Source organism: Thermobia domestica, chromosome 3, assembly GCF_964235325.1.
Source record: "Thermobia domestica chromosome 3, izTheDome1.hap1.1, whole genome shotgun sequence".
Classification (NCBI taxonomy): domain Eukaryota; kingdom Metazoa; phylum Arthropoda; class Insecta; order Zygentoma; family Lepismatidae; genus Thermobia; species Thermobia domestica.
Genome location: NC_137456.1, coordinates 26,195,552 through 26,222,509, shown reverse-complemented (window position 1 = coordinate 26,222,509; position 26,958 = coordinate 26,195,552). Strand labels below are relative to the sequence as shown.

General features: G+C 35.3%; 2 protein-coding genes across 6 annotated transcripts in view; one reads left to right on the top strand and one right to left on the bottom strand.

The window, feature by feature from the left end:
- scny (ubiquitin specific peptidase 36) overlaps nt 1–1,226 on the bottom strand; it is a 76,186-nt gene extending 74,960 nt beyond the window's left edge. For 2 of the 5 annotated variants that reach the window (XM_081750563.1, XM_081750567.1), the window contains exon 1: nt 998–1,136. The gene's annotated coding sequence lies outside the window, so the exon portion shown is untranslated. Of the gene's footprint in view, nt 1–198; nt 339–803; nt 943–997 lie in introns of those variants that run through there. The other 3 variants (XM_081750564.1, XM_081750566.1, XM_081750565.1) reach the window with 3 other exon arrangements.
- A 139-nt stretch (nt 1,227–1,365) lies between these two features.
- Nucleotides 1,366–26,166, top strand: LOC145680244 (uncharacterized). The gene is made up of 3 exons (XM_081750568.1): nt 1,366–1,773; nt 9,324–9,462; nt 18,848–26,166. Exons 1-3 carry the CDS (start codon nt 1,366–1,368, stop codon nt 18,907–18,909), a joined length of 609 nt encoding a protein of 202 aa, XP_081606694.1. The 3' UTR covers nt 18,910–26,166.
- The last annotated feature ends 792 nt before the right edge of the window (nt 26,167–26,958 follow it).

Below are 26,958 nucleotides of genomic sequence, written 5' to 3'. Positions count from 1 at the left end.
TATAATCAATCTGTATGCAATTATTTGGGCATGTCTGAAGGTAATAACAGTTCAGAACGTCTTAGGAAATCATTGAAGCAAATAGTACTTAATTTTTAATCTGACGGACTATTCTGCACCAGCACCGAAAATTTTATCGAATATATCTTTCGAAACGCACAACTACTTTATAAATCTTAAAATTTATGTAACACCAACGGGATTTAACAGCTGGAATATAGAAAGTTCGTTCACGTCGTAAGACACGTAAAAGAACAAGCCACCACTGTTCCTGCGACGACGAGTGCAATAAACGAACCCCCTTCTGAGATTTCGTTTATATGTTGAACCGTAATATTACACTGCATGATGTAATGCATAACGAAGTCCAGTGATTGGCTATTTTCTCCAGCTGGTACTATCACATGCGTAAACAATGCACACTAAATAAACTAGAAAAACGATTCGACGAGAAATTACGGTTCTTTCACTCTCTAATAAAATACAGCTTCGAGCAAGTGAAAATTTGACCGGTACAATATTTTTTTAACGTAACTGGTGCGCGACTGTCGACATACACTTATTAATATTTTACAATACAAGAATATCAAATATAATTTTCTTTTCACTGGAATTACTATACAGCGTTTACATATTTATTGTTCCTATTACGAACTTATTTTACTAAAGCTGAATATTTTCCTTCTGCCACTACAACTACGACAATGACCTACTTTGCATTTTTTTAATGATAATATACATTTAAGACCTTGAATACTATACTGCAAAACAATTATAATCTTAGTTCATATATATACACTAACTTTTGATTCTAAATATTTTTTGAGTTGCAGCATCTCTGCGTAATGTTTCTCAAAATATCAATATCTCCATCCTCACACAGGAAGACAGAAAAATGATCGAATACGTTACCGATGGTCCAGAGACTACCATGCGTCAAATTTAAGAAAGTCTCAGACATTACTAAAGATCCTTAATCGTTTAATGTCCTACTTACCCATGAGTACGCTCCTATAAAATAGTATCAATTCTACAGTGAATTGACTCGAACTACACAAAAAAATTCACAATATTAAAAATTTCTCACTTTCATTCGCCGGAGATGAACACACATGCGGCACTCCACATCCGGGAAACTAACGCTAAGTCAAATTGATTTCCACGATCTTATCGTAAATATGAAAATATAAAAGAAAGTTTTACATCAAAGAAAAAGCAAGCTATTAGATCACATTTTCTTTTAAAAATTATATCAATCTTCCGTGATAATCTATTGTTTTTTATGAGAGCTATTTGCGAAGACGAAATTCAAAATACGAGAACTTTCTCGATTATAGTGCCATTTAAATCCCACTCCACATCAACATGGTGGTGCTTCGCGGATTGGATGAAATATTGAAAATGGTACCAATGTTTCGGACATTGATAAAAGCACCATATGTAACACCATCAGGATGTACAGAATTACTATCGTCAAGAAAATTAAGTGTCCGTAACATTTCTAATAAATACTGTCCACAGAAAGTTACTTTGATTACTGCCGGCATGCCGACAATGTGTCAGCAGATGAATGATGTTGACCTTGAAGGATTGAAACGACGAAATGGAAGAAGCAATTCGCTAACAATTCAACCAGATATATCCGAAAGATTTCACACTAGTGCACTCTATGGATCCCCAAGTTCGCCAGTACTAACAAGTGACGAAATTAAGAAAGAAATAGACGATATATCCGAAAAATTTCGTGAAGCAATGGATTTAATTAATGATGCTGTAACTATTTTGTTTAATTTTAAGAATTATTATCACACGAATTCATTATTTTCTAGCAGACCAAGAATAGTCTGGCACTAAAAAAATCATCTGGTATTGAAGTTTTAAAGCCAGCATGAGCGAGAGCTGGCGAGTAGCGCAAGAGGTTAGGATGCTAAACTCGCAATGGCACACTGTACTCGGAAACAACTATCACTCATAATATCCTGTCAAAATTAAACAGTTTGTAATATTGTATACTGTGTGTGCAGGTGTTCTTTTACGGGTAATTATAGTTAGCTGCACATTACAGAGTTTTTTTTTTTTTTTTTTTTCCATTCAGTGATGAGTCGTGCCAGACTGTTCCTGATCAACACAACTTTTACTTTTAAGTAGTCTAGATTTAGAGAGCTTAAAATTAAGTCACATAGTGATTTTTTTCATTGTATACCGGTAGTAGATTCGTCATATAGAAGGACTTGTGCACGTAGTAATGGGGGGCCAACACTAACGAAGACAGGAAATAACGTGTTCTGCGGGGCTCTAACCCCCCTTCACTCGCTAACGCTCACTTGGCAGTACTGTTTGAGTTAAATGTTAACATAACCTAACCGAATGTGAATAGAATATCGCAAAAAGCTGCCCTCCCCCAAAGCTAAACATTAACCCTAATTTGCTTCCTATTGTCCCTCCTAATAGATTTGCGATGGGCGACATGAAAATATATCACTTAACATAGATAAAATTAAAGGGAGTACCCAGGAGTAATTGTTAAAAAATTAGAATTTGTGCAAGGTGTTCGTATAAATACGGCTTTCAAATGTATGGCATAAAAACTATAGCGTAAAGAACACAAACCAACCTGTGCTAGGTGGCCACTAAAAGCACCAATGTTATCTAACCGAATCAGAACAGGGAGAAGCTGGTGTGTCAGGAAGGAAGCAGTAATGTCATGATTTCATACTAGTAACGCCGCACTTATAAAATACAGCTTATGTACACTACGCAGAAATACGCCGCCGGTGGTAAATAGCATGTAATAGAGTGATCTTTCATACGCTCATTTATTTTATCCATCGTAAAGTACTTTAGTGATTTTACACTAGTAACTCTACACTTGTAAACCTAAAATTCATCTGTATTACTTTATATTTAATTCTGTCCCCTACAGAAAGTTGTACCCTTATAAATATGTCTTTTCATGCAAAGTATTCAATTTTACACGTAAAATCTTCCAAAATGTGGTGAACCAAAATTACACCAGCACAGAACGATCAATGTGAAAAAAAGAATATGGGGGTCACTTGACAAAATACTTTTACTGTACAAATTAAGGATAGCATTTAGTAGCTTTCCAATTCGTTTCATAGTTCCAGAACTGAGTACCTTGTTTTTGTCTAAATTGTGATAAAGGTAGAAGTACAAGGGCCCTGGGGGCTTCTAACTCCTTTCGCTAGCTGTCCCTAGCTCAACTATATTTTGTAAAGTAAGTAACACACTGTAAATCTTATATGTGCAAGATTGGGGAAATAACTAAACATCAGCCTAAATGAGGAATAACGGATGAAGTTGATACAGCATTTATCATGCACTTTTATTTGGCGCATGCCTACACACCTCATCTTATGTAGCACAGATAAAGTTAAGAGCGCTCTCAGAAATAATTATTTAAAATTCTTTCGTCGTCTTCTAATGCATTTTACACTCTTTATCTTCTTGGCGCATGTCCACCAACACAAACCATATTTATAGTATGGCTGCGATATTACAATACAAATTTATATGTCTAAAACGATATATGCGAGAAACGCATCACCACCAGCCTAAATAAGTTCCTTAAACATTGTTGTTTGTAGAGTAACTGATTTTTCGTGTAAATTTATACAACTTGGCCCTGAATTTTTAATTTGCATTATTTTCACATCACTTTTCTTCGTAGAAGTGGTATCCTGACTCATACAGTATTTTCTTGGAGCCTGAGCACTAAATGCGTTCACATTTATAACATGCCTCTCAAGATATATACCATAGAAAATGCTGGATTATGTTGGCGATGCCACTAGAATCTTGTAGTGGTCGATACTGAAAGCATTAATGCGATCTTTAAGTACGAATGAGAATACACTCCGCCAAAGTTTTTTTTTTTGGGGGGGGGGGGGCTTGTTTTCTTGTTTTCTATTTATGTAGTAATAGTGTTCTGCAATAATATCGAGTTCCCTTGTGACTATGTACATAGCGTACGCGCTTTTAGCGTGGAAGATTCGGGTTCGATTCCCGGTGGGAGCTCATGTTTGGATTCTACGCTGTAGGTCTATATCCCATATAGCCTCGCTTCTGAAAGGGACGATAAACTTAAATCTAAATAACTAACCGTTCTATAGGATTGTTTTCGTTGCAATCTGTACACCTGACTCATTCTTTCAGTAATCCACTTTCAATTTTTTTTTTCTTCATTTAATCGTCCTTTGAACTTAGAGAAACAGAAAACATACGTTTGCAATACCGTCTCGGTCTATTGTTTTTTTCTCGGCCTGTATCCAGAAGTTCTAAATTACTAAGTTTCGTGTAACTTCTCCGATATCGTTGTCATTCTTGTGTTTAACACGGTACAATAAGATCTTTTTTTTTTTTTTTTTTTTTCAATATAAATCTTTTATATGCATGTGAAAATCATGTTTTGTAACGCCAAATAGAATACATCGGCGTACTTTCTTTGTGGAAGTGAATATACCGAGAGTTTTGATTGTAAGACTGCTGACGATGCAGCAAAACTAGTTTGTCTACCTTCTTTTGTCATATTTCGGTTATTGTTGTATAAATGAGTTTTATTTTTGTTAAATTACATAAGGAAACGTTGCCAGGGGAAGCTGTGAAGTGTGCACATTTTGTACCAATGTAGTGATGGCAAGTAGCGCCCGCTACTACGCTTTTGGCGCCCTCACCCTCAGTGGTGCTCTTCTGCCTCCGCTCGCGAAGATCTCTACAATCTATTAGATCAAGAAAATAACTCCTTGCCATGCAGAGATATTCAGTAAAAGAAAAAAGGTAAAACACTGCAGAAATAGATTATATAAGTTCGGGCTCGTATACTGATTGCAAATAGCGCCTTCAACTACCTAACCCACAGTGCTACTCGCGTGCATCCACTCTCTGCATTTTCATACTTCCTGTTGTGTCACTTGGTAGGTAGGCGCCAAGAAAATGAGTTTAGACAGCTATGGAAAAGAGACTCGAACCACTACTCGAGTTTTATTCAAGGTTAGAAGCCACAACGAGTATTGAACCAGAGACATACACGTTAGACATTTGCTCACCAGAATTGCCAGTGTGTATTTAGGAAATGATAAGCGAGATAACCATCAGGTTGAAATTGTTTCAGCAATGTTTTGAAATTCAGGTTGCAGAAAGTAAGCTAATTGTGTTGTTATACTAATCTATATACATTTATAAATGAAAGTTACTATGTTTGTAACTTAGTAACTCTTGAACCACCCGACGGATCTCGATCGAATTTTCAACATATATGAGGTTTGGGCCTTGGAAATGTTTTCATCATTTCACTTTGACAGTGCAACTTAGCGGGGGGGGGGGGGGGAAAGATATTTAAAAATGATCGAAAATAACCAATATTAGTGTTGAATTCATAATTTCCAGGGTCGTTGAGATGAACAGCGACTCTTCGAATGCCGTTTAAATCCAAATTCACTCCTTTGTGTTCAAAATGAAACGTCCCTAGCGTGAAGAACGGGTATTCTGCTAGTATCAGAAAAATCTTCAGACACTCTTTAGTGATGCTAAAGATGTATATTCCAAGGTACGATTGCCGGCTGAAAAAACACAATAATAATAATTTCACAATCGTTCACCTAAAGAGCATAATCATATAACGCTATCATTTTAAAAGATGTGACTTAATAGTCACTTTGGCTCAGCGGTAGTACGCTCACTTCTGGTGCGTGGTATCTCTTGTTTGGGATATTAGCCCACGCCAAGTTGGTTTTGTGGTAGACAAACACCGCCGTGTGGGTCAGTTTTGTTTCAGTTTCTTCATGTTACCATTATCATCTATATCATCACCGTCTCCCTTAGCTTCCGTGCATAACCTTGAGACGTTAAAACACCTCAAAGCAGAACAACAAATGACGGGGCGACAATGCGATATTCGCAGAAAGGAAATGCGGACTGCACAAAGATTGGCTAACTTCTAGACGAAAATTACTGTCTGAGAAAGGTGTAAATAAAAATTACAGTTGCAGAAAGATTTTTTTCTCTCACGTAAATAATACACGATTCAAAACAATTCTACGTTTTATCATAATATACCGTTAAACTTGAGAGGCGCGAAATATATGTGGGGATTTCTTGATTGGTTACTTATTCAGTTATTAGACAGTCCTATAAGCTCCTTATGTATTTCTCCATAAATAAGAAGCCCACAAGCTAGAAAAAAAAATAAATAAAATAAAATAAAAGTAAAAATGTAAGAACTATTCTGCTTTTATGCGCATGAAAATTTTATTGGAATAATTTTACTAAAATATTTGGTCTAGGAATTAATTCGTGCGGGTGGACAAGAGATGGCGCAACGAACGGAGCGTCCCACAGTTCCGTGTATCCACACATGTGTTGCAAACCCCTGTCATCGCGTATCGTTCGTAGTATAAGGCAGTGGATTAAAGCGTCAACAACACCAGTTTGTAGTTAAGTGAACATGGCGCAATTTGTGCCTGATAAAGTGTTTTTGCGGGGTGTCCTGCTGCATTACTTTAACATGCAGAAAAGTGCGACTGAAAGTCATCGTATTTTGGTGGAAGTGTATGGTGACCATGCTCTAGCTGAGCGAACGTGTCAGAAGTGGTTTGCACGGTTTAGAAGTGGTGATTTCGGCTTGGCAGACCAAGAGCGAGCTGGACAGCCAAAAAAATTTCAAGACGAAGAATTGACAGCATTGCTCGAGCAGGATTCGTGTCAAACGCAGGAACAACTTGCAGCAGCATTAGGCGTTGATCAAACAACAGTCTCCAAACGCTTGAAAGCCATGGGAATGATTCAAAAGATGTCACATTGGGTTCCGCATGAATTGAAAGACAGAGACGTTGAAAGACGAAAAACCATTTGCGAATTGCTGCTTCAACGACAGAGCAGAAAGGGGTTTCTGCATCGAATTATTACGGGTGATGAGAAGTGGATCCATTACGAGAACCCTAAACGAAAAAAGGCCTGGGTGAAACCAGGTGAACCAGGTCCATCACAACCAAAACGAGATATTCACTGTGCAAAGGTTATGCTGTGCATATGGTGGGATATGAAAGGTGTGGTGTACTATGAGCTGCTGCAACCGGGTGAAACTATGAATGGAGAACGTTATCGACGGCAATTAATGCGTTTGAAGCAAGCTCTGGCCAGAACACGACCAGAATGGGAGAACAGACATGATAAACTTATTGTTCAACATGATAACGCTCGCCCACATGTCGCAAAACCGGTCAAAACCTATTTAGAAAATGTCGGATGGGAAGTTTTACCCCACCCGCCGTATTCACCAGACGTTGCTCCTTCGGACTACTACTTGTTCGATTGCATGAACAACGATTTGATTGGACAGCGGTTTACTTCTTCAGAAGATATCGAAACATGGGTCTCTGACTGGATCGTTTCCAAGGATGAGGACTTCTTTCGCCACGGAATCCGTACATTGCCTGACAGATGGGCGAAAGTGGTGGCTAGCGATGGACAATATTTTTCTTAAGGTATTTATGTATTTTGTGTTTGTACTACAGCTTCAATGTGTGCGTACCAACCGCACGAATTAATTCCTAGACCAAATATCTGCAGAAAGTTTTTGGATTTTTCGTAAGTTGTCGCAGAAAGTAGAGAAACGTTCTGCTTTGCAGTATATATATTAATTAAAACGTCTTTTAATTCTTATAATTACTTTCAGAAAATTATTGAAGATAACTATATATATATTCAGGGTTCCTTTTGGTCAGTTAAGTCAGGGAAAATGGTGCAGGTCAGTGAAATTTAGGGAAAAAGACTGGAAATTATAGAAAGTCAGGAAAATTTTATAAAAATATTTGTTTCCTAACATAAATTGCATACCAAGTTCAGCTTAGGCAACCATTATAATGGACCTTGTTCAGATTTTTATGGAAATTAAGGGGATTGTAAGTATGAGCAATTGATTACTATTTTTCTCTATGGAATAAATGTTCTCATATATAAATAGTCACCGTTATTTATTCCTTATTTGTATGTTAACGTCATCCGATACCTGTCATGAAAGTCAGGGAAATAGATTTCTCCAGACCAGTAGGAACCCTGTATAATATTATTTCGAATTATGGATTGAGAGCGACACACGCTGTTTCCTTATAGGATTTGTCATATAAAGATTGATACGAGATCTACAGAGTCGTTTATCGTGCTACAAATAGTTCTTTAAAGTTATAATTACTTGCTTTCTTTAATTCTGGGAATTAATATTTTGATTTTATACCTTCTTCCCTAAGTGGCACCATCTTTGGTAGTCTGTATCTCGGGCTAGAAATTTTTTGGTACAAAACAAAAGGTATTTTATTTCGTCCTGAATTTTAACATAATGTTTTTTTTTTCTTTCTTTTCTTATCTAAATTCATCTGAATTAAACCTGTATTATTTAATACATGTATTTCAATATTGGTCTTCCTGTGGGTATTTTCCCTCTACTATTTCCTCCGTAGCCAATAGAAATGATTCCTTCTACGTGTACACGGTGGCTCAGTAGAAGAGCTCTTACTTCTGGTGCTGGTGTCCGTGGTTCGATCCCGGCCAAGTATGTAGTAGACAACGTTGTCCTTGGGTTTTCTCGAGATACTCCCATTTCCTCCCCTTTTGCTCATTCCACCAATTCTTTCATCATGATTCACTTGCTTTAATCTCGTCACCCTTAGTGTAAAGGGCATAATCGTAGGACGTGAAACTGAAACATTTCAATAATTCCTTCTTGTCTAAAGATGTGTCCAATCCTTCTAGTTCTACTTCTTTTCGAAATATTTTTCGCTGAATATTCTTTCTTCTTCGGTTCCCGACGGAAGCTCGTGTGATTCGGGCCCTACGTTAACCTGTAGGTTCACGTCTCACATAACCTCGCTGCTGAACAGGACGCTAAATCCCACCTCAACCAATCTTTCTTTCTCTTACCATTTCCAATATTCTTTAATTTGATACCTTATTTACACTTTTAATTGTCAGCGTTCTTTCATAGGACCACATTTCGAAAGTTTCCATTCCCCGTTTCTCTTCTTCTAGAGTCCATGCTTAATATCTACACAACGCCATACCTTACATCAGCGTTATCTTCAGTTTTATGTCCATATTTCTGGTTAGAACGTTAGTTTTTCTTCGAATGCAAACTGTACATTAAAAATGTTAGGGTAAAATGTTCCGAAAAAGTACGTCTTAGAGCTCTCTTGATGATTTATTTGTATCGGATTGATTGTGTTGTGTAAAATAAAGCATTATTACGTGTATTATATTTTACTTAGATAACACTAATAGCGTTTTTTTGTTTCTTTCCACTTTTTAACCAGAGAAGTTCCATGGGCACCGTCTACTTTAGTGAAGATATGACAGATGCTGAGTCTATGATTGAAGAAGTATTGAGTGATTATAATTCTTTGTTGTCAACCTTGACTGAACAACAGAAGAAAGATGTAGTTCGTACAATAGGTAAGCCATCTTTGCATGTCACCGGTGAAATGTGTGTAGCTGCACCGATAGGAAATATGGTATGAAAAACAAATTAATTGTTTCTTCTGTTTATCATATGTCTATCTGTATCTCTGGGTGTCCTACCTAAAGACAGACCCACTCAACTGTTTATCATATGTCTATCTGTATCTCTGGGTGTCCTACCTAAAGACAGACCCACTCAACAGATTTAATACTTAACGATCCCTGCGGGGATTCTAACCCTTTTCTCCTCCTCCTCCTCCTCCTCCTCCTCCTCCTCCTCCTACTACTACTACTACTACTACTACTACTACTACTACTACTATTACTACTACTACTACTACTACTACTAATAATAATAATAATAATAAATGTTTGTTTGTATCACACAGATAAAATGAATATTTCCATTTTTTTTCTAAAATGAAATTAGTTAAGTTGAAATAAGATTATAAATATTCAACGTGTATTTGCAGAAGCGTCATTTCAAATTTAACTAATTTCATTACATTCATGTGTCTATGAAACTCTGTGTTTTATTTCAACATAAAATAGAAAAACCGAAAGTGGACCACCCTGAATAATTGATACAATAACTTTCCCAATCACATATCTGTTAATTGGACATTAAAGGATGATATTTTTCCTGACACCGTAAAAGTAACTATAACAGTGGTTACGAGGAGTAACAATAAATTAACCAATGACAATATGATCACCTTCAAAGTACTCCATTTGTGCCTGCACAGACTTAATCCATCCGCGTTTCCATTGTTGGTACACCTGTGCCATTGATAACACTTCATTTCCAAAGGCCTGCTGAAGCTTCCGGTACGTTACCGCAGCAGTCTCACCAAGTTTCACAAAGAAGGAGATTGCGTAGCGCTGCTCAATATTACGTGCTTCCATTGTTGTGACGGGGGTCCAACACACGACCACACTCTTCAACCTCTTTAACTCTACAATGAATAATATTTTGTGAGTGCCACGTGCTGTGCTAGTGGAGCAGACCCAAGGTCACACACTGGCGACGGTTTCAGTCTGCAGAGTTGCTAGCATCAGCTGAAAAAGAATTCTCATTACTTTATTGTCGGTCCTTGTATTTACTAAAAAAAAATAGAAGAAGAAGATAACTCTGGTAACTACCGGCTTATATCTTTTGTTCCAATATTCTATAAAATTGTAGCAGTGTGAAAAAAAAATCCCCTTATTTTGAACAGAATTCATTAATTAATCTTGCCCATTTTGGATTCAGATCGGGTCTTTCCACTATAAATGCTGTTAAGACGGTTGTAAGTAAGTAGTTAATGGTTTTGAATCCGACATGCACTATTCTGATTGACTTAAATAAAACTTTTGATGCAGTAGTACGTGATAATATTGTTTTTTTAAAAATTAGAGCATTATGGCATACATGTTATTGAAACAGTTGGGGGCCACAGTGGCTCAGTGGTGGAGTAGTTACGTCTGGTGCGTGGGTTTAATAATAAGAGGTCTGATGAATTGGAAGTTTTAATTGGTGTTCCTCAGGGCTCAATACTAGGTCCTTTTATTTTTAGTGTATATGAACGATCTGCCTATTTGTATACTGTATAAAACTAGGTTCTATGTTGACGACACCACTTATTGAAATTATTTTAGCATATTTAACCTAAACATTAAAAGTAAAGAAATGCAAAACGCTTCTCAATATATTGAATCAAATAGTTTGGTATTAAATACTACGAAAACTATATTTTGTTCTACTTAAACAAATCACCGTGTATTTGAACTAATAAGGGTTATGTAAAATTGTATGGTATATATGGAGATAAAAAAATTAAACTTGATGGTACATACTCAGGAACTATGCAAGAAACTTGCTCGTGTTTTATATGCATTGTGGAAATTTGAAAAGGGGATTTTAAGTGAGAAAATTATGATTTCAATGTATTGTACTCTTTTTCACTCACATGTGGCCCCGCGTAGCGTAGTCGCTAACGCTCTCGCCTTCAGTGCGAGCGGTCCCGGGTTTGATTCCCAGTGGGGACACTCGGTCGAAAAAGTGTAAAAAGCTTTTTCAGACCAGCTACCCTGAATGAGATTTTCCTGGCTTTTCCTCATTCACACCAGGCAGATGCCAGGGCGGTACCTAACATATAGGTCTCAGGCCGCTTCATTCCTTCCTCAATCCTTCCTTCCTTCCCTTTTCCCGGGTAGTGTGGTCACCTAGGGACGTCATCCCTCATACTTGACGTGATAAATGGCCATAGATGCCGGGATCCCAGAAATCTAAATCCTAATCTTTTTACTCACACTTACTGTATGGTGATTTTTATGGGGAAACTCTACGTGAGTTCAAAGGACTTTTTAAACGGCAAAAGAAGACAGTACATTATATTAAAGGCATACCTGATACTGAGTCTTGTAGGAAATTTTTGAAGAATACGGAATCATGACAGTGCCCTCAAATAAAGATTTATATTATAGCTTAATACATATAAAGAAAAATCACACCAGTTTTATAGTGCTTTCTAACGTACATGATTATAATACAAGGTACAAGAGAATTTCAGAAGCCCCATACGTCCGATTATGCAAAACTTTAAATACGACGGAATAAAACTATTTAATTTGCTTCCAGTATTTATATGTAATTTGAAAAACAATCCGTTTTCCAAACACATTAATAATATGTTAATACGAAATTGTATATACAATGTCACGAAATTTGAAGAATGCATTCGTAATAATCAATACAATGTAAGTGGTAGTTTAGTAATGTAATGTAATGTAAGTAGTAGTAGCCAATAAGTAGTGTTGCACGAGGGTGATTCAGAAATGCCTCCAAGGTGATACCTTCATTTGTGTTTGATAGATAGCACCGATACAGGTATCAGTGAAAAGCTTGCGATGTCAGCTACAAATGGGACATCGTTTTTCAACATACTCCCCATTACGGGCAACACACTTGCGCCAACACGAAACAAGGTTTTTAATGCCGTCGACGAAGAATTGTGGTGGCTGCTGGCGACACCATTGCCAAACTGCTTCTTCCACCTCCGCGTCACAACTGTAGCGTTGGCCCTTAAAGTTATCCTTAAGTTTGGGGAAGAGCCGAAAGTCACAGAGTGCAAGATCCGGACTATAGGCAGGATGAGACAGAATGTTAACAACATTTTACCAGCAGATGTCAACAATACTTTACCAGGGACAACTTCGAATTTTTTGGCGGAGGAGAGGACGTGTGGTGGTACTCCATCGACTGACGCCTCGTTTCCGTTTCGTAATGGGTATTCACGATTCGTCGCCGGCAATGAATGTACATGGGCGCACAACCTTCAGCAGCAGACAGAAATTCAGTGACAGCCCGTTGTTCCAACCGGACGTCACCACTGGATGCCAAGAATTGCTCCATTACACGGGAACAAGAAGAAATAGGAAAGCGAAACAAGTGACATTCTATAGCTTAAACCAGCGCATTAATGATACAGTTCGGAGTGTTTGCAGTATTATTGGCCAAGTAGTGGGCTTGAGGCATTACTTTCTGAATCACCCACGTATGTGGTAATCTTAGTAAATTGCAATAATGGATTTAAATAATTCTTTGTGATTTGTATCGTTTAAGACGTAATAGTATATGCATTTATGATTTTTTTTATTTAAATTGATATATTTTTTAAACATTTTATAGTATACTAGCTGAATCTGCGTTCTCTACACAGCGCATCATTCACATATGAGCATGAATCTCCTTGTTATTCCTCACATTTGTACATGTCCCTTTACAAACACAAGTGAAAGACGTCTTGATAAAAATTGGCAAGAGATACCATAAAGGAGAGATTTTTTCGATCACTTTTTCAATATCTCGCACCGTTTGCAAAATTTGAGCCTACTTCCGGTTGGAGTTTTTAATTCATGTATGATCAGTGTTTTCTTTTTTCTTGCATGCAGTATGTAATGAGCAAATACATTACACACACACAATTAATTATAATGTCAGTGATATATTTTGTTCATTGGGCAAAACACTCCAAACAATAAAGATTCAACTTAGAGTGGAGAAATGGTTATCCTTCGTTTTTCATTATCATTTGGCCATGAAACAAACGCCTCAGAGGTATACAACCCCCGTTTACAATGATGTGGTGTTGGAATGTATAATGCGTAGGATATGATGCTTTATTTTTTTCTAATTTCAACACTTCCATTGTATCCGTAAAAATGTAATAAAGAAATGAAGTCCATGACTTTTACACATTCGATTAGAACTGGGCAATCTACATAAAATTTGCAATCGATCAGTGAAAATGTCATCTTTCTAGAGAATGTAGTTTCCAAGATCTCATTGTCGAAAGGATTGGCCATTAACATATAAACGTCCATAAACGTATAGTTTAAAAGAACTCCAAAGATGGCAGCACAATTCATTTGCATTGATTTTGGAAAAGGCTTATTAAAATATAAAGGCTTTGAACAATAATTTAAAAGAGATCAACTTTATGAAAAACGGATTTGTTCAAAATAATTTATTTAAAGTACAAATACTTTAAAATATTTGTCTTTATTAAACGTGAAATTACAAATAATCGTAAATCAATGGTTTGAAATCCAAAGTTATAGCTTGGAGCTCAGGCGCTTTTGTTGCTATTGTAGCATTTTAATAGACAGATTCTTACGTCTATTGCTACTAGGTAGTCTAACGACTAATGAAATATTCTATTATACCCCATTTTAATGTAGCTAAATGAGGACACAAGCTATATACCAGGAGTAGGATGACTAGTTCGTTACTCCTGTGGTCAATTAGGGATAAAATGAGAGCTGGAAAAGAGGAATAGGTTTAGATTTAGGATTAAGGGTAACACACATATAAGATCTGTGTAGTCATGACTTCATTATAAAGATAGTCACCTGTACATGCCAATTAATGTTTCTCTTAATAATTTAAAATATTGAATATATTCACAGTAAATTCTTTTCTATACTGATTTCTCTTGCCTTAATTAAACATATGACGTATTACCTTTCCCAGAAGATCCATTCCCTGGATCGAAAGTAGTAGTAATAAAAATTCAAGAATACCAGTTAATTTTGTTCCCTGTGTTCAATTATAATTTTTTTCTTTTTCCTTTTTTTTTTTTTTGTATATAGGGTGTATCAAAAGTCTTGGGCCATAAGCCAACGTCATTATTGTTATTCCATTAACGTATTGTTATTTCTAATGATTTAAAATATTGAAAATGTTGACATTGAGCAGTTTTTTCTATTCTGATTTCATCTCACTTTAAGTTAAGTATCTGCCCTGTTACCATTCCCAGAAGATCCATTCCGTAGATTGACATTGGTGTGAGTAGAAATTGCACCAATTTCTACGAAAGAATGCAAAATTATTGAAAATTGGCGGTTTTCAATTTAAAATGGTGGTATTTCTTCAATCACGCCAGCCATTTGGGCTCCACAATGATAAACCGTCCTATTTATCTATTAAAATGCTACAATAGCAACAAGACCGCCTGAGCTCCAACCTATAACTTTGGATTTCAAACCTTTGATTTACGGTTATTTGTGATTTCACGTTTAATAAAGGCAAATATTTTAAAGTATGTGTACTTTAAATAAATTATTTTGAACAAATCCGTTTTTCATAAAGTTTATCCTTTTTAATTATTGTTCAAAGCCTTTGTATTTTATTAAGCCTTTTCCAAAATCAATGCAAATTAATTGTGCTGCCATCTTTGGAGTTGTTTTAAACTATACGTTTGTGAACGTGTATATATTTGTGGCCAATTTTTTCGACAATGAGATCTCGGAAACTATATTCTCTAGAAAGATGACGTTTTCACTGATCGATTGCAAATTTCATACAGATTGTCCAGTTCTAATTGAATATTTGAAAAACATGGACATTATTTCTTTATTACATTTTTACGGGTACGCTGCAAGTGTTGAAATTAGGAAAAAAAAAAATAAAGCATAATTTAAACATTATACATTCTAACACCACATCATTGTAAACGGGGGTTGCATATTTCTGAGGCGTTTGTTTCATGGCCAAATGATAATGAAAAACGAAGGATAACCATTTCTCCACTCTAAGTTGAATCTTTATTGTTTGGAGTGTTTTGCCCAATGAACACCATATATCACTGACATTATAATTAATTGTGTGTGTAATGTATTTGCTCATTACATACTGCATGCAAGTAGAAAGAAAACACTGATCATACATGAATTAAAAACTCCAACCGGAAGTAGGCTTAAATCTTGCAAACAGTGCGAGATATTGAAAAAGTAATTGAAAAAATCTCCCCTTTATGGTATATCTTGTCATTTTTTCTCAAAATCAAGACGTATTTCATTGTGTTTGTAAAGGGACATGTACAAATGTGAGGAATAACAAGGAGATTCATACTTATATGTGAATGATGCGCAGGTTCAGCTAGTGGTAAATGAAAAAGCAACGTTGTCACTTGAGCAGGCTCTTCCGTTTGGCCCTTACCATACTACCAATATAGAATTGTTGGGAAACGCTTTCGAGATGGTCTAGGTTCACTCGTACAACAATGTGCGCGTTCTTTGTGTCATTTTTTCGTGCTTTTACGTTCCGTTAGAACAGCTGACTGAAGTGCAGACGTTATCTTTTCATTTTACATAGTGCACCTTATCAATATGGAACCTAAATGGATGATGAGATTGGGAAAATTTAACCATTTGTTGCATGCCTTTATAATACAGTCAGAAATTGTATCACACAGCTGCGGAATTTGACTTCGCATTGCCTTATTTAAATCAAAAATGGCCATATAATAGAAAAATAACTTTTATTATGCTTAACAAGGATAACGAAAATAACGATTTCTATAATAATTGAAGATTTGGTTATTCCACGTGAAGAAAGTAATTTTATGGCAAATTTTCAGAAAATAAACATATCACCATTGTGTACTAATAATGCCACTTGCTATAACAAAACCATTGCCTTGAACCAAACACATAATTTTCCAATAGATGATGCATTTCCATAATCAAATAAGTAAATTTCCACTTTCCGTTAAAGTAAAGAAAAATAAGTCATTACACCAAACTTGATAAATGCAACAAAAGTTAATTCACAAATATTTTCACTGAAAATACTGTTCACTTGCAATATAAATGTCATTTTTATAGTGATATACTATTAGAATTAGAATATGTCTACAAGAGTTCGAAACAAAATTTAGGAAGGTTGTTCCTATTCCAATTAGAACAATTTTTATAGACATTTTTGAGTTCCCAAAGACGTCTTCTCTATTCTAACTCCATTCCACTATATGAAGATACGATTCGTTTTTACTTGCGACGTAAAATTTTCCTAGATGTCAGCACCTACTGACCCACATATATTCAGCCACTAACTGACAGGCTGAAAGTCAAGGCCAAGGACGTTACCTTGACAACCAAACATTTAACTATACTGAGAGTTCCCATTTTTCCCTATTTTTTCTACGACAATTACACAAAATTGTGTAACACATTTTAGGTTGAAAGCCATTTATTTCCAACAATTTTCTTCTTTTTTTTCTCCATCTTTTCGTATCTTTACTTATAACAGAGTTCACATATGGCCCAGGACTTTTGATACATCCTGTATATTAAAACACTGAAACTTACCTTCCTTATTATACAGTAGAATCTTAGGAGGACTCGCTTACAAAAGTCCTAGCTGCCTACTTGATTGTGTAAGAGACACCGGGAATATTTGAGCGATTGAGGCAGAATTTCCTTAGGCGTTGTGCTACGTGCGTCGAAGTTGATGGTCGTCACTTTGTGTGGTTACTGTGAGTTTTTAGTACGTACAATGCAGCAGTAGTTTATTCGTACTAACCTTACCTACTCAGATGTAGTGTTATGCACAATAAAGCAGGTTATATCGACTTGATAAACACATTTTTTTATTGAAACGTCGTACTTGTTTCCACAAATTGCATACCTCTGAGGCGATTGTTTCATGGCCACGAAAGATAACCATTTCTCCACTCTAAGTTGAATCTTTATTGTTTGGAGTGTTTTGCCCAATGAATACAATGTATCACTGACATTATAATTAATTGTGTGTGTAATGTATTTGCTCATTACATACTGCATGCAAGAAGAAAGAAAACACTGATCATACATGAATTAGAAACTCCAACCGGAAGTAGGCTCAAATCTTGCAAACGGTGCGAGATATTGAAAAAAATAATCGAAAAAATCTCCCCTTTATGATACCCGTTGCCGACTTTTATCAAGGCGTCTTTCACTTGTGTCTGTAAAGGGACATGTACAGATGTTGTGAGGAATGGCAATGAAATTCATGCTCATATATGAATGATGCGCTGTGTAGAGAGCGCAGGTTCAGCTAGTAATATTAAATTTTGTAATATAATTGTATATTTGTAGTTTTTGTTCATCTTATTGTTTATTGTTCCGGTGACCTGTTCTAATATCAACAATTTCAGGAACGAACAGTAGACCAGTGGAACAAAATTTATATACAAACAAGAATGTCACATAAATTTTATTTATGGATGCTGTAGGATACACTTTGAATAAATGAATAGAATTTATCTTTAGTATTCGGTTCAGTGATTTCTTGTTAATACTCATGGAACCGAATACTGAAGGTTAGAGATTTTACTCATTCATTCAATATAGTTGTTATAGCATCAATAAGTAAACATTGAAATGATTTAGTAATAAATCTTTGAACCAGATATTAAAGGTAAGAAGTTATAGTCATTTAAAGTTACAAATAATAATAATAAATAAATAAATAAATAAAAAAGCAAAATTTAATATGTAATATTTACCATAAGTAACAGCAAATTCATAACAATCAACGGTGTTACAAAAACTTCAGTCCGAAAATAATAAAAATTTTGTTTATTCAACTGACTTTCGTATTTACATTCACAGTGTGAGTTATTCGTGAAAAGTGAAAGGAAGTGAGTGAATGATTTACTTGTCTTGAACACAGTGGAACATTTCACGCAGCCGGCCATTGCAACTTAAATTAATAAACTAACATATGCAGTGGTGCCCACCCCCCCTTATGTCCATGACGCACCCCCCCGCAATTGTCTATCCATAGGTATTCTTCCATGAAAAAAAAAACTTTTCGATTAATTTTACCCCCCCCCGTCAAACATATTTATATAGATTTTTAACCCCCCCCCCAAATATTTCAATGACGCAGTTTGCGTCATAGCCCCCCCTTGTGGGCACCCCTGCATATGCATGAAGGTGTAAGCGAAGTGTCCATCGAAACTGTCTCAGTATGTAATAAGGATCTGACGCGATAAGGTAAGATGCTCAATCTTATAATTTAACAGCAAGCGTCATTTCTATGCTCTTGACTTAACTATATATATGTTTACAGGGTTGAAGATGGAAGAACTTAAAGCTCAAATTCAAATGGTAAAGGACTCCATAAAAGAATGACAGTTAGCACAAATGGAAAAGACAGATCCACAAAATATGCAATCGAAGTAAAGAACGAGGTAAACGTTAAGTATGTCGAATTCACAGAGACAGTTTCATCGCCATAATATATTTATGATTTTCAAAGGTGGAATTTTGCTGTTCGCTGAACCTTGAGTTCAACAAATCATCTTAGTTCGTCTTTGTGTGTGATAATTTATGCTATTGAAAACAATATGGAAATATCCAGTATTTATTTCATTTACATTTAATATATTTCTCGTATAAATAGATTCAAAGCTAATTACTTTTATTTAGAATTCACTAAAAATACAGAATCATACAAGCAATGTACTTCAAAAATTCTTAAAATTCTTCTCTGTATTAGTTAAATTTATAACTACCTTTTCTAGGGCCCTATATTTTTATAGGCAATTTCTGAAGTTTTTTTGGTCGTAGTTGCCATCTTTGTGCAACCTGACCACCGAAAATTCAGTAATTCCAATCAAATAGTAATAGAACACTGGGAAAGGTAGTTACTGGATTGAGAAAGAATTTATTCTTTGCACAGCACTTCAGTGTCCACGTAATAATACTTTTGAAACGAAGTATTTGAGCTTTGACGTAACTCTTCATTCATACAAATTTTGCGTGACGTGCAAAATTTGTCCCGAAGCATTGTCGTTTCAAAGCTACGGATACTTTTTCTTTCAGAATTATTATTATTATTTTTCATAAAACAGTTGAATAGTATCGTAGTTAAAATATAGCTATCTGTAAAAATGTTTTATTTACATGGTATGCACGTTGTAGAAACGGTAGTTGACCTGACTTTACGTAGTAATTGTCTTAACAGATATTGTGTTCAACATATTTTTCTAAACTACATACATGTAAGTTTGCCTTCTCTGTTTCTGTATAAATAATGATATGTATTTTTAAACCTCAGCTTCTTCGTAACCCTGATTTAAACTGCAGTCGAAGTATTTAAAGTGTAAAGTAAGTGCGAGAATTTTTGAGATTTCTTATGATGTAAAGAAACCCTGCAAAAACAGAGAGAAAAAGTAATTTATATAATAATTTTTATTTCGGTTGAGATGGTTTAACGATTTTTTAAAATTTACATATTTATCATATTTTGAACATATTTACATATTCTGAATTGTAATTTGGATATGTTTTTATGTTTTGGGATGTGTAAAATACCAAATCATGTCTATTCAACCTAATTGAAGAATTTTTAATACATTTTGTGGTATGTTTTCATTTTTCTTTCTTTTTTATTTACTATTGTGAATAATTACAATTGTAAATTTGTATAATAAAGCATCATAGTTAAAATTAGCTTAAGATATGAGTGATAAAATACTGTGCATGATTCCTGCCGCTAATGTTGGCAAAGTTGATGAATAGTAACAGATACATTGTGTCAAACTAAAATTTCAGGGCACTTTATTGTGGTATTAGAGATTTGATACCTTTCGAGTGATATTCGCGGTCGATTTTTAAGGCCAAGCAAAAATATATTACATATACATGCATATGCTTTTGTTAAAGATAATTTTTCATAAACTTATCATGAGGAGACGAAAACATTCTATTGTAATAAATGAAATCTGTAAATTTCTTCTGGTGGACAAAGTCTTCAGTGCAATGAAGGCAAGCAGAAGATGCCATTGTGAAGACAGCATTGTGTCCGTGGGTATTCTAGGGGTTCTATAGTTTCCTCTTGAGTGGCTCATAGGCACTAACGCTCTCGCATTTAATGCGAGCGGTCCTGGCTTCGGATCTCGTGGGAGGCACTTGGTGGAATGGTCCCAGGCTGCTTCCTTCTTTCTCAGTCAGTTTTCCTGGACAGTTTGATCACAAAGGAACCCCTCATACATGACGGGCTAAGCGTGTTTGCATACGATACCGACAAAATCGGTGGAAGCTCCGACAATATCGTTGCCGGTGATGGTTTGAACACGTTCAGCAATGTCGGCGCTACTGTTAGACAGGACGTGAAAGAGAGATGAGTTCAGCTACCAACAAGAGATATCTTCTTGCCTTGTTGTACTTACGACGTAGAAACAGGAAACGTAGGTTACGAAAGCTTTGTGTTCATCCATTATTGACTGTGCGTTATGTAGAAGGTGCTTTTTGCACACTATATGAGAAACTACGCGAAGACGATGCAAAATTTTTAAATTACTATCGTATGTCCACGCTAACTTTTGGTTTTCTAATAGAAAGAATTGGAAACCATGTTCAGCGCCAGAATACAGGAATGAAACCTTGTATTCCACCAATAGAAATCTTAGCAGTTGCAATAAGGTAAGTCTGTTATTATTATTATTATTATTATTTAATATAATATAATATAAAGCTCTAATAAAGTTACTGACTGATTGACTGGCTACTTCTAAATTATTCGTTTTTTTTTTTTCTTTCTTTATTCGCTTCCCTGTGGTCGGTTTAAGCAGTGTGACCACCCAGCAAAAATATTTCGTACTAACCTAGGCAGAAAATAATACTTGATCTGGGGAAAAAGTACTAAAATTGTATCTGCTCCCGTTTCACCCTATTTATGACATTTTACGATAATAATATCTAATTAGGTTTCTGGCAGCTCCCCCTTGCCTTTGGGATGGGGGAGTATCCCACATTCTTGCAAGAGCTCACAACTTTAATTTTTTCACAGTCAAAATTCGATATAAAACCGTGCAAACCACTTACATCTTCCCAATTTTCACTTTACATTCCCAAACTAAAAATCCTGGCGGAATAAATGCTTAATTGTCGTATTAGAACTCATTATAAAAGAACTAATGTAACACAAGTATGACAAATATAGAGAATGTCGGGAGAAAACAAGAAATTTCATAAAATGGACGTATTGAGAAAATCGAGTTTTAATTCGTTAATAGCCTACTGTTTGAACGGATCACCAAATATGTAATAATTATTGTTTATTGTGGTCATTTATTAGTCTTAACCCTTCGTTCCTTGACTCTTTTGTACTTTCTATTTTCCCCAATACAATGAACTATAAGTTACAGCAAAAATTCGATAGAAATAATCTGTTTTCTCCCAACACCCTTAACAGTGAAATTTTTGTACATTGTCAAATGCTCATGAGATTCTTTTTTCTCTCCCAAATGTATTTATGAGAAAAGAAGAGAAGTACTAGATTTTGTTGGTGAACGTTCTAGAACACTAAAATATTATAAAAGGTACTAGATCTGATACAAAAGTACTAGCGGTGGTCACACTGGTTTAGGATTGCCAGACGTTCCAGTTTTCAATGAAAGAATTAACTGTCTCGTAAAACGCTTTCGGGATGCCTCCTTGTCCCGGTTTTCGTTCTTCAAATTAAAAAAAAAAAAAAAAATCAACCTGAAATAACTAGTATATCTCACCTAAAAACGGAAGATTTGTGTAGCTAATTAATTTTACTAAACAAACAACAAAGAGTTTGAAAATCACATCCATTCTTTCGTCCTATGGCTTGTTTAGCTTTCAGAGGGGATAAAATTGATTTAAAAATATTCAAGAGGGGATATACGTTATGGCAGTAATTTCTTGAATATCACTTTCAATGGAAAAGAACGTTTTTTCTCGATGACGGGCTTTAACTAGTAGTTATTTTCATTTAACTACTAGTTTGTAATAGAAAAAATGAAAACAACAAAACTCCAAAGACAAGAAACGAAACAAGAATACACAGCACCTTGTCATTCACTCTCTTTACCTAAGCCACTGGCCGGCCGACTTTATCGGCCGCATGTGCATCCAATCATAATTAAAAAAAAAAAAAAAAAAAAAAAAAAAAAAAACATTGGCCGACAGCATCTGCCGTGTCGGAAGATCAGCCGATAATGTCGGTGGCGTGTGCAAGCTACGATTTGAGTACATTGAAGTCGATTGCGCCGCCGACATTATCGGCGCTTTCACCGATATTATCGTTGCCGTGTGCAAAGGACCTAACGATCTCCCTGGTGGCCAAGCGCTTAGCGTACGCATGTTCGGCGTGGGAGATCCGGGTCATATTCCCGGCAGGAGTTCATATAGTTCGGATTCCACACGTCAACCTGTAGGTCCACGTCTCACATAGCCTTGCTGATGAAAGGGAACTAAACTCAAAATCAAAACCAAAGTGACGGAGTAACATCGCAGTAGATGCCGAAAGTCCAGAAATTAATTCGTAATCCTAACCCTAATTGTTTCCTCGTACATTCTCATTCTACCAATTATTCCATAATCATTTACTTTCTTTAATCACCCATCTTCTTTAGCCTAAGGACATAATCGTGGATCGTAAATTTAGGGATTTCATTTAATTTCAGAAGATATACCAGGCGTGGTACGAAACGAAAGAAGAAAAAAAAGTGTAATATTGAAATATTTGGTGGAAATGCTAAAGATCACTTTACATAACTTGAATTGAACCTCTCCCTCCTTCCAAAAAAAAAAAATAAATAAATAAATAAATAAATAAATAAAATAAAGCAAGCAAACTCAAATTTTATTACCATTTTTGCAAACAATGTTGAAAGCTCCTTTCCTTGTTTCCATTGGTATTGGGCTTAATGAAACGCTAAATAGGAAGTATTAAAACATTTATCTCTGATTTTGTCAACTTAAATTTTAGATTAAACCTTTTCTTGTATGTGTGTGTATGTATTATTAAATAATGTCGAAGAATAAGTACTATAGAGTGGGATAATGTTGACTGAATTGTAAGATCAAAATTAAAGGTTAATGTTTTCTTGTAATTATATGTAACAGTTTCAGTATATATGTCATAAATGATATTTCCTAATGTACGATGGAGTGTTCAGTTAATGTATAAAAGTAAGTTACCATAAGAAACATTTCAACACAGTTATAGTGCTACTTCGTAATAAGCTAGCTAAGTATTTTACTATGTAATGTAAACTGTTATATGTTTTGATTAATATACAGCAAGTTAAAGAAGTGTGTACCCATCGAAGTTAAGGTGCTTCAAAAAAATCACAAGGTTATAAGTCAATTTAAAGGTTTCAATAGCTGTTACACTCTACACGTTTATAGTAAGTACTCAAAGTGATGGACTTTAGCATCCATACATTTTTGAGCAATGCTTCTGCAACTCTCACCAAAGTTTGCAGTGAGATTTCTGTGTATACTGCTTTAGTATTGTCCCATCAATGTACAGGGATAGCTTATATTATATGTTTTGTTGCTGTATATCGTATCCATTACTGTTTCCCGTAGGTGAAAATCTAGGAGAACGGGGAAGGAATTTGATCGGAACTCTGCGGTATGGTACGTTATCAGCAAGGTGTATTCTTATATCCCTGTCTAGTATCGAGGGTACTATCATGTTAATAACTTCATTACTGGCCTGGCGCGTTATCATCAAAGTGTTCTCTTACGTCCCTGTGGTAGTATGGAGGGCACCATCGCGTTAATAACCTCATTACTGTCCTGATACTTTATCATTAAGGTGTGCTCTTACATCCCTGTGGTAGTACAGAGGACACCATCATGGTAAATAACCTCATTACCGGCATGTTGCATTATCATCAAGGTGTGCTCTTACATCTGTGTGGTGGTACTGAGCGCACTATCATATTAATAATAAAACCCAAGCATTTTCAGATAACTTTCACCAGTTTCGGTACCTTCAAAACTGAAAAATCGAGAGAGTCCCTTAGATAACAATCCATACTACATAATGTAATCCGGGTACATTTACAGTGTTTTCATAGTAATATGGTAACTTGTATTGTTGGAATTTGTCACGCATACGATAGTAAACAGTTTAAGCATAACGTATTTCTATCACTACTTGATGTTCATGGGTCCCAAACACGTAAGGTTACATATAGAACTTACAATGGTTATATTTTATATTGACTTAAAATATTACAATGAAAGAGAGAATTCCAATTTTTCTTCGTTTCTGAAAGAGGAAACTTTAAATAGCAAGTAGGGAAACATATTTACATGAAAATAAAGTAAAACGTACACTGGTATGTGTTTTCTTTACCTAGCAGACATATTGTTTGGAACCAAAAATTTGAGTTTTAGATTTTTGCACTTAGGTTGAGAGCGGAAGTAGCATAATCCATTTTCAACTGTGAAGGGGAAATAGCACCATACCCCCACAAGAGCGCCGATCCTCCCCCCCCCCCAAATCTCATGTGGCCCCCCTATTGTATTTATGCATATACAATATTTGGCATTATTTGAATGCAATTTGTTTTAAAATCCTCATATATATATACCTTCTGCATCAGAATGGGCTCCCCCAAATTTACAGAGAAATCGGCACCCTTGTACCCACATCTCTGTTGTCTCTGAACCTGTCACTTTCTCAAATTCGTACGCTCTTCAATATCCAACCGCTTTTCCGCTATGTTGATGTGAATTACTGACCTGCTAGTACCTGCTGCCTATCGTTGAGCGAACATTATGCTACTTTTCTACTGTATTTATCCGTCTGTAATGTTAAGGGCAGAGTGTACCATCATTATTGCATACATATGATCTAGTAGCATAGGAAGGAATGTCTGAAGTTTTGAGTTTATTTTAGAGCTTAAACTTGTTATTATATGGTTCCCAAGGTATGTAAATTTTGTTGTACATGGAAATGTAGAATAGGATTACATACATTTATAATAAAAGAAGCGAAAAGTTCCTAATTCTTTAAAATCACTTATTTGTGTAAAGTATGTTTAGACAAAGGAAATTTTTTTGTAACCCACAGGAAGCATAGAGAGGATTCGAGCGGACGCTATTCAAAATCATTTTCACTTACAATAGAGTAGATGCACACATATAAACTATCTTTCGGAAATTAACGTATTGTATGAAATCATAAACTACTGTATGCGCATTCTTTGTGCAATGGCGGGTTACATAGCAATTCCGCTTATGTTATTGCTTTACCTTAAAAGAATGTCGTGAAAACAGATTAATTTCTTATGTATTACTCTCTTTGTGAATTAATTTGACATTTGTAAAATTTCCAAGCTTTTGTAAACCTGTTCTAAATCTGCATCTTGTTGTATTATGTACAGTCTTTATAAGCTTAATGTTGAAAATAGCAAATCAATTGATACAGGTTTTGTATTAAATGCATTCAATTATGATTGATCTACACTTAGAATATGTGGTATTGTGATAGACTAAAATCGTTGCTCTTAATATCATTAAGTGATTTTGTAAAGTATATATTTTCATGTATTGTTATTGTAATGTTGTGTTAAAATAAATTTGTTCTGCTGTGCAGACTTAAAAGAAAAGAAAGTGTATGTGTTACTTGGAGATTTCCTATGTGATCTTTGAGATCGGATGGTAAAAAATTATTTTAGTATTCTTTCAAATAGTGCTCTTCGTATCGATAACAGAAAGAAGTCCATTAAGAGGGTTTATATACTGTATTTACTCGGATCGAAGCATTCCTGTACGATCATGGAGAGAGGCAAGTAGACCTTCATGCATTCTGAAAAATAGAAGCGATTGCTTACTGTTGGAAGATGAGTTGGGCACAAAGTGTTCACAAATACGTTACTTGCTGTTACCAAGGAAAATGAGTAGTAGCATGTGAAAATAGATATAGATTGTTATAAATATGAGGTACGATAAGAGATGGCGCTGTAAACAATAAGTATTGGGGAGCTTTGCTCTCAATTTTTATCCAATTTTTATTATTTATAATTCATTACTTTTGACAATTTTACTATTTGTGACAATCTTATTACACTGTATTTCAATTTTAATATATTCATGCGCCGCTTATCCTTTATTATTACAATAACAGTGTGAAAAACAATTATATTTCAAACAGGCAAATTCGGCCATTTTGGCTCGTGCCATCTTAGTGCATAAGTTTACTTAAAACAAATTTGACGTAAAACAAATTTAGTGAAATAGTCCACAAGGCTCCACGGCTGGGACTTCCTTTATAAATCTTCCGAAAAGGAGATAACTGAAACTGAAATATGAGGTAGTTTTATCGGAATGGGACCATTGGAAAGCAATTCGAAGCATGATACAATTTATTCTTCTTAATGGTATAAATATATATATATATATATA

Coding starts and splice junctions, on each gene's coding strand:
- LOC145680244 (XM_081750568.1), top strand. CDS start 1,366: ATGGTGGTGCTTCGCGGATTGGATGAAATATTGAAAATGGTACCAATG. Junction 1,774..9,323: donor TGGATTTAATTAATGATGCT/GTAACTATTTTG, acceptor CTTTTTAACCAG/AGAAGTTCCATGGGCACCGT. Junction 9,463..18,847: donor AGATGTAGTTCGTACAATAG/GTAAGCCATCTT, acceptor ATATGTTTACAG/GGTTGAAGATGGAAGAACTT.